Source organism: Bos taurus, chromosome 17, assembly GCF_002263795.3.
Source record: "Bos taurus isolate L1 Dominette 01449 registration number 42190680 breed Hereford chromosome 17, ARS-UCD2.0, whole genome shotgun sequence".
Lineage (NCBI taxonomy): Eukaryota > Metazoa > Chordata > Mammalia > Artiodactyla > Bovidae > Bos > Bos taurus.
Window position 1 is genome coordinate 47,939,167 of NC_037344.1, and position 19,126 is coordinate 47,958,292.

A 19,126-nucleotide genomic window follows, 5' to 3' on the forward strand; every position below is an offset into this window, starting at 1 on the left:
TGTAATTTCTGACACATATCTCCATGCAAACGAGAATGTCCAGGTGTGTTTCTTTTTTTAAATATGAAGTGAAATGCTTGTCCCACAGTTGATCCTGGGAAATTTCTCACCCGACCTGGGAGTAACTTTCTAACAGCTGGGTCCATTTTGGATCTGCTGCCTCAGCCCTGCTCTGGGCACTTCCCTGACCTGGTCCCACCTTGAGTCGTTCAGACAACTTCCCACAGGTTGGTCCAGGGCTTTCCTTACATCCCAGGAGCCTCTGCCCAGGTGTTCAGTTTATAACCCTGGGGGATGTATGCTTCTCTTCCAGTAGCCAATTATGGGAGGCCAGGCCTATGCTCCCCCCACCCACAGCTGCAAGCTGCCCCACACACCCTACAGTCAGTTTTCCCTTCTTTCCTACCTCCCATGCCTCACCCCTCACTCCTGCCTGCTGCAAATAAATCAACTTCATCCAGAGCCTTGGCTCAGGCTCTGCTTTGGGGAAAACTCAGACTAATGCAATATCCAATTTGCACATTGGCAAAGTGAGCTTGATAATGGTTAAAGAAACACCAAGTCTGCATCTCAATAAGAAGTAGAAGAAAACTTTGTAAACCAAAGTGCTTTCATCTGACTACCTTCCTGGTCAACTTTATTGATTAGGATGCTTTGTAACCAAAAGAAAATGATGCTGGTTAATTTTTATTTTTTAACCACACTTGAGGTATGACTGACATGTAAAAAGCTGTACATATTTAATGGATACAACTCAATGAGTTTGGGGATATTCACTTTCATTTTTCACTTTCATGCATTGGAGAAGGAAATGGCAACCCACTCCAGTGTTCTTGCCTGGAGAATCCCAGGGACGGGGGAGCTTGGTGGGCTGCCGTCTCTGGGGTTGCACAGAGTTGGACACGACTGAAGTGACTTAGCAGCAGCAGTAGCATCATATACCTAGACAGCATGTTAAAAGGCAGAGACATTACTTTGCCAACAAAGGTCCATCTAGTCAAGACTATGGTTTTTCCAGTAGTCATGTATGGATATGAGAGTTGTAATATAAAGAAAGCTGAGTGCCAAAGAATTGATGCTTTTGAATTGTGGTGTTGGAGAAGACTCTTGAGAGTCCCTTGGACTGCAAGGAAATCCAACCCGTCCATCCTAAAGGAAATCAGTCCTGAATGTTCATTGGAAGGACTGATGTTGAAGCTGAAACTCCAATACTTTGGCCACCTGATGTGAAGAACTGACTCACTGGAAAAGATCCTGATGCTGGAAAGACTGAGGGCAGGAGGAGATGGGGAGGACAGAGGATGAGATGATTGGATGCCATCACCGACTCAATGGACATGAGTTTGAGTAAACTCCAGGAGTTAGTGATGGACAGGGATGCCTGGCGTGCTGCAGTCCATAGGGTCACAAAGAGTCAGACATGACTGAGCGACTGAACTGAATTGAACTGATAGGCCTTTGATGGTCCTGCAAAGCAGGAGACCCTGGTTGGATTCCTGGGCCAAGAAGATCCCCTGCAGAAGGTATAGGCATTCTACTCCAGTACTTTTGGGCTTCCCTGGTAGCTCAGTTGGTAAAGAATCCACCTGCAATGCAGGAGACCCTGGTTTGATTCCTGGGTCAGGAAGTTCCCCTGGACAAGGGATAGATTACCCACTCCAGTATTCTTGGTCTTCTGTGGTGACTCAGACAGTAAAGAATCTGCCTGCAATGCAGGAGACCTGGGTATGATCCCTGGATTGGGAAGATCCTCTGGAGGAGGGCATGGCAACCCACTCCAGTATTCTTGCCTGGAGAATCCCTAAGGACAGAAGAACCTGGCGGGCTACAGTCCATAGGGTCACAAAGAGTTGGACATGACTGAGCGACTAAGCGCAGCACAGCACATATACCTGTGAGGGCCTCCCAGGTGGAACTAGTGGTAACGAGCCAGCCTGCTAATGCAGGAGACAAAAGAGACGTGGGTTGGTTCCCTGGATCAGGAAGATCCCCTGGAGGAGGGCGTGGCAACCCACTCCAGTATGCTTGCCTGGAAAATTCCGTGGACAGAGGAGCCTGGCAGGCTATAGTCCATAGGGTTGCAAAGGGTCAGACAGGACTGAAGAAACTTAGAATGCACACATACACCTGTGAAGCCATCGACACCACTAAGATCATGGCCAGAGCCAACACCTCTCAGTGTTTCCTCCCTCCCCCTTTATTGTCATCATTGTCATTATTATTACTCATGTATGCGGTAAGAACATTTAACACACCCTGTACCCTCTGGTGGTTCAGATGGTAAAGAATCTGCCTGCAATGCAAGAGATTTGATCCCTGGGTCGGGAAGATCCTCTGGAGAAGGACATGGCAATCCACTCCAGTATTCTTGCCTGGAGAATTCCATGAACAGAGGAGCCTGGTGGGCTACAGTCCATGGTGTTGCAAAGAACTGGACATGACTGAGCAACTAACACATTTGCTTTCACTTTCACTACCCTCTAAAAAGGTTATTACCTAATGAATACGGCTCCGTTGGAGAATGGATAAAACCGTTTAAAAGGTAGGAATCAGGACCTTAGTGGAAATACAGATAACAGGGCAAATGACAGACTTTTCCAGGTGCCACCAGTGCAACAAATAGAATCCAAACATTCTTGACTCTTGCCTCGGTCTTCTTGAATGAAATTCAAATCCCAGGGTTAGAGGGCTTGATTGTCAGAGCTTCAGAGATCACTGTGGGCAGAGGGTTATGCTGATTTTCAGTCCTAAAAAAAGGGATGGTTTCAGCCAGTCTAGCCATTCCCTAGCTATTTCTAAATCGATCCATTTCATGTACCAATTTCTAGTAAATAGAAATTTATTTATATTAATACTATAAATTGCTGTTTATAATAGAAATCTGTTTGTAGGCTCTCTAGTGTGTTACACAGATGTACTTGTCAGTCCTTATGTCAGTGCTAATCCATAGTATGAAGCTCCAGAATAAATCATGTTCATACTTTTTTTTTAAAAAAAGGAAGGGATTGCATTTCCAAAAGAAAACTGAAGTCCTGTTATGCAGAAGGACTTGGGGCAGGTGAAAATCAAGGTTGTCCATCCCAGAAACTCATTATATTTCTTTAAAAATATTACTGCATTGGCTAAAATGTTCATGTGGCTTTTTCCGAAAGATGTTACAGAAAAACCCGAACGAATTTTTTGTCAATATAAGGAAATTGACTGTGATATTTCACTCAAACCCCATTTGTTGGAGAGCTTACACGCTCTTCTTCTGTCCTCATGAGCCCCCAGAGGAAATGCTATCTTTGTGCAAATCTAAGTAAAATCAAGCTGAGTGTGCCAGTTCACTTTTATTGCCACCTCCTCATAACGCCCATCTTTCAAATTTCTCTCTCACTGAGTTAAAAAGATGTGAAATGCCCTGCTTGGAGGTAAGGGGATGGGATCGTGTGCAGTCTGATCAGATAAGCCTCTGATTTTGCAAATGCTGACCCCAAGCCAGGCTTCCCACATCCCAGCTGAGAGCCGACTTCCACTTGTGCTTCATCCTGTTTGTTTTATAGGATGTTTGCCCTTCTCTGCCCTCCTCCAATGGGGCACTCGAAGCCCTGTCTATGATGCTTCTGTTTAGAGAAGGAGTGAACCCAGCTAACACCACATTTATTCTATTCCAACCTCGTTCATTGAGATTAACGTTTGTGGGATCATTTCAAAGCCACATATTAACATGATTTCCCAAAGCCACAGTAATGTTGAAGTTCCCAAATCGTTTTCTTCTCATTAGGAACAACAGGCAATTTAACTTACTTCTTTCAGCCCAAGAGCTGTGAAAACTGATGAATATTTCTTCCTTCCAAGGTGTGTCAGATAGGACTGTGATTATCTGTGAGTGACAGGGACACACATACAAAAGGATGAAAAGGGCAGGACCTCAGTCTTCTCTCCAGATGTGTTCAGAGGAAGCAGTCCAAGCTTCATGCTATGAGGCATCTACCATCAGGCTGCTTCTCTTTGAGACTCAGCGATGGCACCAGTTTCCTGGGGCTGCTGTAACAAAGTACATCAAATGTGGTGGCTTCAAACAACAGAAATTTACATGGAAACAACCTAAATGTCTATTGACAGATGAATGGATAAAGAAGATGTGGTACATGTATACAAAGGGGTATTACTGCTGCTACTGCTAAGTCACTTCAGTCGTGTCCGACTCTGTGCAACCCCATAGACGGCAGCCCACCAGGCTCCCCCGTCCCTGGGATTCTCCAGGCAAGAACACTGGAGTGGGTTGCCATTTCCTTCTCCAATGCAGGAAAGTGAAAAGTGAAAGTGAAGTCGCTCAGTAGTGTCCGACTCCTAGTGACCCCATGGACTGCAGCCCACCAGGCTCCTCTGTCCATGGGATTTGCCAGGCAAGAGTACTGGAGTGGGGTGCCATTGCCTTCTCCCACAAAGGGGTATTACTCAGCCATAAAAAAGAATGCAATCTTGCCACTTGCAGCAACAGGAGGCAACTAGAGATTATCACACTGAGTGAAGTAAGTCAGAAAGAGAAAGACGAATATCACAATATCACTTACATGTGGAATCTAGACGATGACGCAAATGACCTTACCTGTGAAACAGAAACAGACTCACAGATGTAAAGAACAGACTTGTGGTTGCCAAGGGCAGAGGAAAAAGAAGGACTGAGAGTTTTGAATTAGCAAATGCAAACTACTATATAGGGACTGGATAAACAGCAAGGTCCTACCTTGTAGCACAGGGAGCTATATTCAGTATCCTGTGATAAACCATCATGGAAAAGAATATGAAAAAGGATGTATGTATATGTATAATTGAATCACTGTACCATACAGTAGAAATTAACACAATGTTGTAAGTCAACTATACTTCAATTAAAAAAAAATTATTCTCTCACAGTTCAATAATCCCAAAATTCAGGTGTTGACAGAGCCATGTTCCCTCTGATTGTTCTTGAAGAGTACATTTCCTGCTTCCTCTTTCTCACATTTTATTGTTGAGAAAATTTAGGCACCAAGAGTTAAGTTAGTTAGACTCCCCTGGCAGTCCAGTGGTTAAGACTCTGAGCTTCCAATTTAGGAGGTGTGGGTTTGAGGAACTAAGATCCCATATGCTGCTAGCATCTTTGAAGCTCCTTGGCTGGTAGCTGCATCCCTGTCGTCTCTGCTTTTGTCTTCACAGGACCATTCTCCCTGTGCCTCTTGACTCTGTTTTCTCTTCCTATGAGGACACTGGTTGTTGGATTAGGGCCCACTCAAACCCAACATGGCCTCATTTTAACTAATTATACCTGCAAAGACTCTCTGTTAGAATAAAATCATGTCCTGAGGTTCTGGGTAGAAAGGAACTCTGGGGGACACTGTTCACCCCATCACAGTCATCATGCACCTTTGGGTATAGTCAGTTCTCTACATACGAATGACTTCTGTTCTGAGAGCACATTGCTAAGTCCAATTTGTTCCCGAGTCCTACAAAGGCAGCTAGGTGCCCAACTAACAGCATCGGCTATATAGTACTATACTATAATAGGTTTATAATACCTTTCACACAAATAATACATTAAAAAAATACAAAAAATAAAACATTTTTAATCTTACAGGACTGGACCTTGAAAAGTACAGTAGTATAGTACAACAGCTGGCATCCAAGCGCTGGCATCGAGTGAACGGGCAAGAAGAGCTACTGGCTGGAGGAGGGAGAGAAGGTGGGAGATAGCAGAGCTGCAGATCGTCAGCAACAGGAGATGGAGGGCAAACTGCAGTTTCACTCTCACTTAACATTGATGGAATGCACGTTAGCATCTTTGAAAGTTTGCAACTTGAATTTCTTAGGCACCGGGCAATTCTTAACCCACTGAAACCCAGGTCAAAAGCAAGAGGTGGGCACTGTTATCCTGATTTTATAGTTGAGAAAATTTAGGCACCAAGAGTTAAGTTAGTTAGACTTCCCTGGCAGTCCAGTGGTTAAGACTGTGAGCTTCCAATTTAGGAGGTGTGGGTTCAGGGAACTAAGATCCCATATGCTGTGAAGCGCAGCCAAAATGCTAAAAGAAAAAGAAAGAAAAAAATAGCATACTTAATAAGAGATTAAAAAAAAAAAAGTTATATAGGTTGCCTGAGGTCACCCAGTGGGTCGTGTCAAAAGTGAGATTTGAACCCAGTGGTCCTACAAGAGTCTCCCTGCTCTTAACCTTTGTACTACACTGAACCATTTGGGTCTTAACAGCAAGCTCCACCTTTGGGGGTGCAAGAGACAGCCCCAACTGTGCATGGTGGGCTGGAAGAAAAGGAAAATGCAAAACAAACCTTCAGAATCTGCTTTTTTAAAACAGACTTCCCTGGCAACTTCACCCAGAGACTGCCATTTATATCTCATGGACCAAAACCATATCACAGATTAAGGGCAGCCAAAAAGATGTAATAATTTTAGCTGGGCATTTTACAGCCTTAAAGGAAATTGGCATTTTGTTAGGTAAGCAGGAAAGCAGGATATGTACTGGATGAGTTACAAACTGCCTGTAACACACAGATCCATCTCTTGATGTGGTTTTCTTTTTTAATTTTTATTGAAATAGAATTAGTTTACAATGTTGTGTTAGTTTCAGGCATACAGCAAAGTGGTTAAATCATACATATATATTCTTTTAGAATCTTTTTTCATTATAGGTTATTACAAAATATTGAATATAGTTCCCTGTGCTACACAGTAGGACCTTGTCGACTATCTATTTTACATATAGTGGTGTGTATCTGTTAATCCCAAACTCCTAATTTATTCCTCCCCCCTTTCCCCTTTGGTAACCATGAGTTTGTTTTCTATGCCTGTGAGTCTATTTCTGTTTTTGACATGTTTTAGAGGGTCCCCCTTCAAAAGTAAGTGTTTTCCTGTATCCATTATCTTCCTCTTCTCTGTTTTAAAAATAATGTTCAAAAGTGCACATGAAGAAATGACTGTGTTCATACACAAAATCAGAACCCTAGAAACAAGAGGAAGTTTAAAAAAACAAACAAACACTCTAACGTTGATTCCAATCCGTCAGATCTCCATATGACAAAGTGTTTCACACTTAAGTCACAGCAGACTGTCAGGGCTGTGTGCATTTCCCTTACACACTGCCAGAGTGCTCCAGACCAATTCCTAGCATCACCGTCTGCCAGGATCTTTTGTTGAGATTGTCTGTCTGCACACACAGCAGGCTGGACAAGCCAGGGAATGGTCAGCTTGCAGGAGCTGATGGGTAAGACTCCAGCTCCCTCTCCCTTCCTGTAATTATTTTTAGCTGTTTATTTTGGTGTGTTTTCTTTTTTTAATTTATTTGGCTGCGCCACTAGGGTTCTTAGTTTGGGGCATATGGGATCTAGTTCCCTGACCAACAATTGAACCTGGGCCCCTTTCCATTGGGAGCATGGAATCTTAACCCCTGGGCCACCAGGGGAGCCCCTCAGCTGTGTCTTTTAGATAGCTTCCCCCACAGGAAAATATATGATAAAACATTTCAACATATTAAAATATGTAACATAACCAATGTGTTTCATCATAGGGATCAACCCCTGCAAGATTAAGCTCCAGCCCCCAACTCTGGTCGCTGGCAGGACATGCATCCTTGTTGGCTGCCCATTTTTCCATGTATCACTTCCCCAGTCCCTTCTTGAAGTTTCCTGAGTCTCTGAAACAAATGGCTCTTGAATCCTCATTCCAGCATCTGTTTCTGGGGCCTTTCCAAACTAAGATGCGGGTCATCGTTTCTCAAGTAAAACGAGGACAGTCATTGTTGCCTGACAATAGAGGATAATGAGTTACATTTCAAAAAAGGATCTGCACCCTTACTCATGAGGTCGTCCCTTTTCCTGGTGCCACAGTCAGAGTCTCTTGCCCCCTCTTGCCCTCTCCTAGCCGCTGGTGACCCTCAAGTTCTGCAGCCGTGTGGTCCAATTCCCAGAAAGGACTTACTAGCAAGAACACAGTGTCCAGATGGCAGAAGACAAGCATGGAGCTACCAGTAAGAACTGAGACAGGGCTTTCTCAAGACATGCCTGCCTTTGTATCCGAGGCTCAGGGGCTGTGATAAGGGGAACTCACGTCAATAAGGCAACTGGGCCTTCAAGGGTTTTATGGAATCACATCTCAACCCACGCCAGGCCTCTGCAGGCACATTCACCACCATCTTCTTGTCCAGAGACTTTTGTGAGCCATCCACACACCAGTCACCTCCTGGAGAAAGTCAGCAATGCACAAGAGAAGGCTCTCTTCTTTTTTCATCTTTTTTTAAATTTTTTGCACTACTCAGAACTTTCTTTATGTTTCCTTCTTTCTTTCTTGTCTACGCTGGGTCTTTGCTATGGGACTCAGGCTTCTTTTGCTGCGGAGCATGGGCTCTCGAGCAGGGGCTCAGTAGTTGTGGCACACAGGCTTCGTTGCCCCCATGGCATGTGGGATCTTCCCGGGCCAGAGATCGAACCCTTGTCCCCTGCACTGGAAAGCAGGTCCTCAACCACTGGACCACCAGGTCCTCAACCACTGGACCACCCTCAGAACCTTACTAATACAAGCAAAAGAACCAAACTTAACTAATTCAAAAAAACACAGCAATAACGTTTTTTTGTTTGTTTGTTTGTTTTTTTATAAGCAGTAGGGAATACATTGCTTTGTATAACCATGAAGTCCATGAATTATTGCATGGATTAGATCTAGGTTTCTTTTTTAATTTCTATTTTATATTGAAGTTGGCTTCCCAGGTAGCTCAGTGGTAAAGAATCTGCCTACTGATGCAGGAGACACAGGTTCAATCCCTGGGTCGGGAAGATAACCTGGAATAGGAAATGGAAACCCACTACAGTATTCTTGCCTGGAAAACTCCATGGACAGAGAAGCTTGGCAGGCTGCAGTCCATGGGGTCACAAAGAATCGGCCGTGACTGAGCAACTGAGGCTGTGTTGGTTTCAGGTATACAGCAAAGTGATTCTGTTATACATATGCATGTGTCTATTCTTCTTCAAATCCTTTTCCCATTTAGATTGTTGCTGAATATTAAGCAGAGTGAAGAGAAGTTTCTTGATATCAAATAATCACACAGAGGAGGCAGGAAAATGCCAGGCTTGAAAGCTTGGTCCCTAATCCCCACTGAAATCTTGCAGATGGACTGATGCACTCTGTTTAGAGGATAAGAAAACATCCCAGACCTGTGGGCTCACAGCTGCTCAGTGGTTATCCCAGGGTCATTTCCCACAATGCTGACCTGACTGCAATGCATTCCAGGCCTTTTGAGTTTTATTGTTGGGCAGAGATGCTCTTTACTTTTCTACCACTGGTGTGCAAAATTGTTTTCCCTGAAGCTGATGTTCTAATGCTGTTTCTCTAGTCTGCTTTTTCCCTTAGAGATGAGCCAGTTTGGGCCCAAGAGTTAAATTGCATTTTTCCACTTCTTCTCGAAGTGTGAACAGTTCCTTTTGATCTCTACCCTTTAGAGTGGAAAAATATGGCTGGCCTTTTTCCTCCCCAGAGGCAGCGGGAAGTAGCAACACCATGCTGATTGGCTTCCTTCATTCTTTTACTATGTTTGTACCCAAAATAAAATAAAAATCCGCTGGAAACCCACAGGGGAGGGGAAAAAAGGTGCATAAGGAATGGGGTATTTGGAGGCCTATGCATATTCAGACAATTTGAGGCATAGTCTTTGAAATTCAGGAACATTACAAACTGTAGTCTTGTCTTTTAGAATTAAAGAAACAATATATATATACACACATATATATCCATGTATGTGTGTATATATATATATTATCATATCCAAAGGCTAAGCCAAATGAACTAATTATAAAACGAACTGAGTCCTATACAGGAAAAGTAAAATCTTACATAAGAAATAGAAAGTTAACATAAGGAAAACTGTTATATAATTTTAAGCTGATAAACTTCTACGCCTTCTTCTGGCATACAGCTAAATGGGCGTTTTTGATTTCACATGAAAACCAAATTAACAAGAATCTCTGCAAGCCTGTCTCTAAAGACGTAAAAGGCTTCCTAAATAGGTCCTGAGGCCCGTCCAGACGTGGTGTTGCTGTACCCAGGCTCAACCGGTCAAGTTCAGATGAATAGAAGAAACTCGGCGTGCACGCTGACATAAGATCTCTTAGGAACACGACTGACATGTGATGAATGGGGGTTGAACAGAACTCGAATGTCTTGTTGTACAAAGATTGAGGCTTATATGGGAATTTTTATCTTCACGTGGTTAGAGGAGGTGATCCTTGCAGAGAAGAATGAGATTCCTATTGCTTGAGGCTCAGTGTTCTCCACCTGAGAAATAGGCTCACAGGATCCCATAGGACTGCTCCAGTTCACAAACCGCAAGAGTGTGAGAGTAACCCTAGAAGGCATAGGCTTGTTGGAGGCAGAAGTGCGGAGTGAGGATTCTTGCTTAGTGTCCAGGAAAAGGTGCGTGTGTGCTCAGTCGCTGAGTCGTAGCCTACTCTTAGTGACCCCACGGACTGTAACCCACCAGGCTCCTCTGTCCATGGGATTTCCCAGGCAAGAATACTGGAGTGAATTGCTCTTTCCTTCTCCAAGGGATCTTCCCAACACAGAGAAAAAGTACCCATTGCCAAGAAGAGAGAACTCAGGCAGACAAATGTCATATGATATCACTTACACGTGGAGTCCAAAAAAATGATTCAAATGAACTTACCTACAAAAACAGAAATAGACTCACAGGCATAGAAAACAAACTGTGGTTACCAAAAAGGAAGGCAGGGAGAGGACAAACTAGGAGTTTAGGATTAACAGGTACACACTACTCTGTGTGTGTGTGTGTGTGTGTGTGTGTGTGTGTGTGTGTTAGTCGCTCAGTCGTGTCCGACTCTTTGCAACCCCATGGACTGTAGCCCTCCAGGCTTTTCTGTCCTTGGGATTCTCCAGGCAAGAATATTGGAGTGGGTTGCCATTTCCTTTTCCACTCGACTATATGTAAAAGAGATAAACGACAAGGACCTATTGTATAGCACAGGGAACTATATCCAGTATCTTGGAATAACCAATAATGGAAAAGAATCTGAAAAGTAATATATATATACATATATGAATCACCTTGCCATGTATCACAAATAACACAACATTGTAAAGCATCTATATGTCAGTAAAAAATAAAAAATTAAAAGGAAGGGACCTACGCACAGAAGGCTAACATACAGAACAAGGAGATGAAGATGCTAGTGTGGGTTCCAGTTCCTCCCTTGCTGGGTCCTTCTCCATGCTTTCCACAGGCTCTGGGTGAGGTTCTATTGAGCAGGAAGCAGAGGCAGCCCCACAGAGCTTACCATCTAGAAGGATGAAAGGATTGAACAACTATAAGGAATAGCAAAACTGCAGTGGTATCAGATGCCCCAAAGGAGAGCCCATGCCTTTCTTTCCTGGGCTCTGAGGGACTGTCATGTTCTTGGCTCTGAAAGCAAATAACAGAAGCAAACAGGGAGGTCCTAAAGGACACATGTTGAGCTGAGCTCTGGAGGAAGTGTTTAGCAGGGAAAATGCATGTTGGGGTGAGTGTGTGTGTATGAGTGTTGTGCGTGTGTGTGTCACATTGATGGGGCTCTGGGGGTGTCACTGAGGTCATCATAGCATTCCAGACACATACAGAGGCTGGGATAGCCTTGGAAAAGTGACAGGAAATGAAAGAAAGCAAGAGCCACAGCATACAGAGTGACAGTCTCTCAGTCTCCTTATGTCCCGCACATTAGGCATCTTGTTCCCTGGCCAACAGTTGACTGTTTACATCGGAATCCTTTTGTGTGAATTTAGACCAATTGGAACATGAACACGTGGACTCAGGGGTTGAACATCCTGGGTTCTACTTCCACCTCCACCTTCGCCATTTCTTAGCTGTGTCAAGTAACAAAACCTCTCTGTGCCAACCACATAGTAGAGCAAATCTGAATGCACGTTAAATGATTCTGTGAGACTTCATAGGTCCATACTTATACAGTGCTAGGACAGTTCTTGGTGCATGATGAAGTTTGTCAAATACAATATTCATGATGAATTTGCTCCCCCGCCCTCTGCATCCCATACCCCTCTCCATCATATTCAACCCCTCAAAAGTCTGGGTGATGGAGGAACATTACCTGGGCCACCATGATCCCTTGGCTGGTGCAGAATGCCAGGCTTCCTGAACCTGAGTGGGGGCAGCTTCTTCACAGGGAGCCTGAGGGAAGGCGATCTACACGTGTCTGGATGTGATGGCAGAATACGTTTGCTCTTCCAGGAGGCGGAAATCCTGAACACAGCCATCCTCACTGGGAAGACGGTGGCCGTGCCCGTGAAGGTGGTCTCTGTGGAGGAGGACGGTGCGGTGACAGATCTCAAGTCCGTGGAGTGTCGATCGTCTGATGAAGATGTCATTAAGGCAAGTTGACACCCCCGGCTCCCTGCAGAAATCCACTGTTGAGTCAGCATCAGTGCTCGTCAACCGGCTGGGATCACAGAGTCCCCCGAGATCCCCCATCCCCCATCCCACTCTGGTTATCCTGCTGCTTCCATTCCCTGCCTGAGATTAGATCAGGATGAGAAGGACATGGTGCTTCAGGGGGTGGTGGGGAATGGTAGTCCTGGTCAGTGATGATCCTAACCGTCTGTGTTTCCAAATGCTGTGACCTCTTCCTTGCCCCCAGGGAGGATGGCCGAGGGATGAGGGACCACCATCCAAATAGAGCTTACTGTCCCCCCGCTCACCGCATCGGCTGGGAAGGGGAGAGAAGGGAGCATCAGAAACTAGGTTGATGTGTATGCCGCCACGCTCTAGGATGATTTCATAGCACAAAGGTTTTTGGAGGATCAGTGAGAATTCACAAGTGGCTCCACACCCCTAGCTAACCAGTAGGATTCTCCATGAGTTAGGGATGGGGTGACCAGTTCCCCCATCCCTGGTTTAAATGCTGAAGACTCCCTCCTTCTCTCTGGCTGCTTCTTTCACCTTTTAAATTGAGTGCAAAAGTGATCTAAAACAAAGGCTTTTGGGGGGATGCGATGCCTGGGGAGGAAGGGGGTGCCTAGTTTGCTCTGCCAAGCAGCTTGTAGTGTGATGCCAGTCAGCAGGGGAAAGGGTTTGTCACGCTGTCGCCACCCACTGTGCAGACAGAGCTTCCTGGCACCTCCTCTGAGCCAGCCTCCCAGCAAACGCCCCCATCCTGGGAGGGATGCAGTGGGGAGGGCGGGGGCCTCCCATCCTTGTGGCCCCAGGACTCATCAGAGCCACCAGCCTTCCTGCCTCTTCTGCTCAGGGACTGAAGGGCCTCTCTGACCCCATGTGAACCCCAGGTAGCATTTCCACCCACGAGAAGGCAGTGGACAAACGCAGATTGAGTCGTCGCTGAGCTCTGGGTCCAGTTTCAGATGCTGGGACCACAAGTTAGAGGCACGGCCCTGTCCTTAGAGTCTCAGAGAGAAGGCAGTGCTGTGAGAAGATGACCGAGCTGTGTGACACATTATACAACACATCCCACCCTTCATTCCCTTCACCTCAGTACATGGCACATTCATCTTCCCAGTGGCTCAGACCAGAATCTTGGCACATCCTTTAAACCAGTGTCTTAGCACATCCCATATTCCTGGTTCTCTCTCTCTCCCCACATCCAGTCCTTCAGCAGTTCCCGTTGGCAGTGCTTTCTAAACACACCCAGGAGCCAAGCAGTCCTCACAGCTACCACCCCAGCCCAAGCCACCATAACTCTCCTGGATCAAAGCAGTGACCTTCTTGTTGGCTTCCCAGTGGCCTCCTGAGGCAGCTGAGGTGATTCATGTGGAAGCCTAGTGATGTTATTCCTTAGCTCAGAACCATCCACTGGCTTCCTCCCACCTCAAAGGTAAAGCCAAAGGGTTTACCAGGACAGGGGAAGTACAGCCCAGCCAGCTATGCCTGCCTCAACTCAGACCTCACTCTGGTCATGCTCCCTCTCACCACCTCTGTTCCAAGCACTCTGCAGATTTCGCTTTTCCTCTAACAGTTCAGACATCCTTCTGCTCCGCAAGCTCCTAACTCTCTTCCCCTCGATGGTTTTCAGGCATGCTCAGCCCTTTATCTTCTTGCTAAAGTCTTTCCTAAGCAAGTTTTATATATATATATATAATATATATGATATATATATTTATATAAATAAATTATATATATATCATTTGATATATATGATATTATTTATTTTATTCTTGGCCGTGCTAGGTCTTTGTTGGTGTGCCCCGGCTTTCTCCAGTTGCAGCAAGCAGGGGCTACTCTTTAGTTGTGCTGCATAGGCTTCTCATTGTGATGACTTCTCTTGGGGAGTGTGGGCTCTAGGGCCGGCAGGCTATGCTCAGTATTTGCCATTCCCAGGCTCTAGAGCACAGGCTCAGGATTTGCGGGGCAGAGGCTTTGTTGTTCTGCAGCACGTGGGACCTTCCCGGGCCAGGGATCAAACCTGTGTCTCGTGCATTGGCAGGCAGATTCTTTACCACTGAGCCACCAGGGAAGCCCCCTGAGTAAGTTTTGCAAAATTTTGTAAAAATCATATGCCATTCGATCTAGCTCATTATTTACTTTATTTAGCTTATATTTATTAAGCGTATTATTTAGCTTATTATTATTAAGGGTCCTCTCCATCATGGCTCCAGGAAAACACTAAGGAAACTCTGAAGATGAACCTGCAGAAGAGGAAGATCACGGAAACCATACATACCCCTGGGGAGGTCTGCTGCTTAAACCTGCACCAGCTTCCAGTTTGCAACGTTGTGGGTGGCATTTTATGTTCCAGACAGTCTCTGTTGGCTATTTATTATGAATTAGGTAAATCATCCACTGTGAGTTTCTTCCAGTTTGCGCCGCTTTTAGGAAGTACTACTGATTCCTACAGTAGATAGGGAGCTTTGTCCTGCAGCTCCCATTTTCCTTTTTTCTGATAACAATAACCGGATATTCTCTAAAAATCCCTCCACCGAATTCGTACACGTTTTTTTCCTTTTTTTGCCCCCAAATTCTTTATTTTGTTTTTTTAAATTTTTATTGGAGTATAGTTGCTTTACAATGTTGTGTTAGTTTCTGCTGTACAGCAAAGTGAATCTGTTATATGTATACCTACATATGCTGATTTTTAGATTTCCATCCCATTTAGGTCACCACAGAGCACTGAGTAGAGTTCCCTGTGCGATACAGTAGGTTCTCATCAGTTATCTATTTTATACACAGTAGTGTGTATATGCCAATGTCAGTCTCCCAATTTATCCTACCCACCCTTTTGGTATCCATACGTGTGTTCTCTACATCTGCGTTTCTATTTCTGCTTTGCAAGTAAGTTCATCTGTACCATTTTTCTAGATTCCACTTATAAGTGATCCACGGTATTTGCTTTCCTCTTTGTGACTTAACTTCACTGTATGAGAGTCTTGAATGTTTTACTTTTTAAAATTTATTTAAAATTTTTCTTCCAGTTTGATTGGGTTATCATTGATATACAGCACTGTATAGGTTTAAGGTGTCCAGCATAATGATTTAACCTGCGTACGTCATGAAATGATGATCATGATAAGTTTAGTGAATGTCCATCACTTCACGTGGATATCTAATTGTGTGCTCAGTCAGTCTGAGCCTGCCAGGTTCCCCTGTCCATGGGATTCTCCAGGCAATATTGGAGTGAGTTGCTTCTCACTCCAGGGAGATACATAAATAAAGAAATAGAAAAAAAATTTTTTTCTTGTGATGCTCACTCTTAGGATTTTCTCTCATAACAACTTTTACGTGTAACATACAGCAGTATTACTTCTATTTCTTATGTTGTACATTACATCTCTAGCACCTATTTATCTTATAGCTAGGAGTCTGTCTCTTTGGTTGCCTTCATCCAATTCCCTCTCACCTCACCCAACGCCTCTGATAACCACAAATCTGATCTCTTTTATATCTGTTTGTTTTTGAAATATAATTGACCTGCAACACCATGTTAGTTTGTGTTATGCAGCCGAGTAATTTGAGATTTCTATATATTTCAAAATGATCACCACGGTAAGTCTAGTCACTATGTCATCACACAAAGATATTACATAGTTATTGACTGTATTCCCATGCTGTGTATTTCATAACCATGCCTCATTTATTTTAAATCTATGCAATTTAAATAGTATGGTGTCCAACCCAGCTTCCAGTGGCCATGTGACCCACAGTGGCCAATCAAAGCACTGCATCCATCCAGAGACTTTCATTGGCTCAGGGGGAGACACAGTATTCAATCCCAATCAATGGGAGGCAATCCTGAGACTTTGGCTGAAATTCCTGTAAGAGAACATTTTCTCTCCTTTTGTTCTTACTCCTTATCCTTGAGAGGATATGCCAGAGTTATTAAGTTCCTTTTTTTTTTTTGGTTGCCCTGAGTCTCTGTTGCTGTGTGCAGGCTTTCTCTAGTTGCTGCAAGTGGAAGCTCCTCTTCACTGCAGTGCATAGGCTTCTCACTGCAGTGGCTTCTCCTATTGCGGAGCACGGGGTCTAGGCACACAGGCTTCGATAGTTGCAGCACATGGGTTCAGTAGTTGCAGCTTGTGGGCTTAGAAGCTGTGGTGCACAGGCTTTGTTGCTCCACAGCATGTGGAATCTTCCTGGACCGGGATCAAACCCATGTCCCCTGCATTGGCAGGAGGATTCTAATCCACCGTACCACCGGGGATGTCCAGATTCCATCTTGAGAAAGGAACCTGCCAGGGAATTAGAAACAATAGAGGAAGCCAGAACCACTGTTCAGAAAAAACAGGAACTTATGCTACTGCTCAAGACCTCGAAGCCCACCACACTACTCCCTAAACCTAAACCAATGGAGTCCTTTTTTGTGTAAAGCAATTTCTGTTTATCTTATAATACCAGTCACCAAAGAAGTCCGGGTTTATATATGTGCCCTAAAGAGTACAGAATGACTTGGGTCGTCTCGGGAGTCCATGAAATCGTTGTCAGAAATGCAGAGGCTCAAGGAAAGTGGAAAACCTTTTCAGTTTCACGTCCATCCACAGGCCTCACCGCCTGGTGAATAACTTGAAAATCAAACCCCACAGCCTGCACAGCTGTCACCGTGCTGCTCTATGAATCACAGGTGCTGAAGGAGAATCACTTGGTGTAGATAATGTTTTGGTGCCATTTGGAGGCCCTTGAGAAAGAAAGCCAAGGAATCCTTGGAGAAGCATCTCAACACCTGCTCAGAGGCTCCTGGGAAATCTCTGAGCAGTAGGTCTGTCTTTAAAGCCCATCTCCCCATCCCCTACATCTTTTTATTTTCATTGCTTTATCTTCTTTCCCTAGCCAGAGGCCCAATAAGCTCTTGCATTCTCCTCCCTCCATACAAAACCACCTCTCAGGAGATCCACTGGAAAACTCATTTGGTCTGAATAGTAAATTACATGAAGGCATGTTACCTTGTGTCTCCCAAGGCTGCTGGGTTTTTAAGAAGGCAGCGGGTCCCTCACGGATGCATTTCAGATATTGATGAGAATATCTATTGTGATTCTTAGGAGTTGGAAATAACAGGAAATTCCACCCACACTGACTTAAGTTTAAATAGGAAAAAAGTGTGGCTGACGTCATTGGAGAGTTCAGTCAGAACTAATTTCTGAGGGTTTTGTTCAGAACCACAAGAACATTCTTTCTCTCTTTCCCACCCCCTCACATATAGCCACACTTTCTTGTGGGTGAGTTTCATTCTGACAGAGGCTACCCTTGTGGGAGCAAAATGGATGCCTCAGAACCGATTCAAATCCAACAGGAAAGAACCTACATCTTCTGGGCCAGTCCAGTGTAAGTCCTGGGATATGCTCTCATGGGACCTGTTTAGGTCACCTCCTTATCCTTGAAGCTCAGAGAGCCTAAAACACCAATTGTTCAAAGCCTACATCACTCCAAAGGACACAAACTGATAAAGGAGGGGTTGTGGGGAGAGGGGCAGGCCCTCCCCCGCCCCAGGAACTCTGCGTGCTCTTACCACCGAAGACGGTGGGGGCCTTCGAGAAACAGAAACAGCATATACTGCAAGGGTCGCTAGGAGTCGGACACGACTGAGCAACTTCACTTTCACTTTTCACTTTCATGCATTGGAGAAGGAAATGGCACCCCACTCCAGTGTTCTAGCCTGGAGAATCCCAGGGACGGGGGAGCCTGGTGGGCTGCCGTCTCTGGGGTCGCACAGAGTCGGACACGACTGAAGTGACTTAGCAGCAGCAGCAGCAGCATGCAGCCACTTATGACTGGCAGAGCTATGGAGGTCAGGGACCCTTAAGAGCCCCACAGTTGCCCTGTGGGAAGTGGCTGTACTGCAAAGCCAAACTACACTTTTACACATAGCAGAGAAGACTGATTTGGGCTCAAGAGTCACTCCTGAAATGCTTGCTGAGTTTTTTTTTTTTTTTCCTTTAAATACGGACATGAGAGTTGGACCATAAATAAGGCTGAACACCAAAAGAATTGATGCTTTTCAATTGTGGTGCTGGAGAAGACCCTTGAGAGTCCCTTGGACAGCAAGGAGATCCAACTAGTCAATCCTAAAGGAATTCAACCCTGATTATTCATTGGAAGAACTGATGCTGAAGCTGAAGCTCCAATAGTTTGACCCCCCTGATGCACAAAGAGCTGACTCATTGGAAAAGGCTGGGAAAGACTGAAAGCAGGAGGAGAAGGGGACAAGAGAGGATGAGACTGTTGGATAACATCACCAACTCAATGGACATGAGTTTGAGCAAACTCCGGGAGATAGTGAAGAACAGGGAAGCCTGGCGTACTGCAGTCCATGGGGTCTCAGAGAGTCGGACATGACTTGTCGAACATGAGTTAATGACTGAACAACAGTTGATTTACAATGTTGAGTTAGTTTCTGTTGTACAGCAAAGGTATTCAGATATATGGTAATAGAATATAGAGAGATACATATTTTTATAGATATATAGAGAGATTCTTTTTCATTTTTTCCATTATATGTTATTATAAGATATTAAATATATTTATCTGTGCTATACAGTAGGATCTCATTGTTTATCTCTTTTATATATAGTAGTATGTATCTCCCAGGGATGGGGGAGCCTGGTGGGCTGGCATCTATGGGGTCACACAGAGTCAGCCATGACTGAAGCAACTTAGCAG

General features: G+C 44.7%; 1 protein-coding gene across 2 annotated transcripts in view; it reads left to right on the plus strand.

Annotated features, from left to right (window-relative positions):
* TMEM132D (transmembrane protein 132D) overlaps positions 1–19,126 on the plus strand; it is an 893,199-nt gene that overhangs the window by 745,553 nt on the left and 128,520 nt on the right. For both annotated transcript variants that reach the window (XM_002694460.6, XM_059876309.1), the window contains exon 5: positions 12,260–12,400. In XM_002694460.6, coding sequence (XP_002694506.1) covers positions 12,260–12,400 — 141 coding nt within the window. The remainder of the gene's footprint in view (positions 1–12,259; positions 12,401–19,126) is intronic.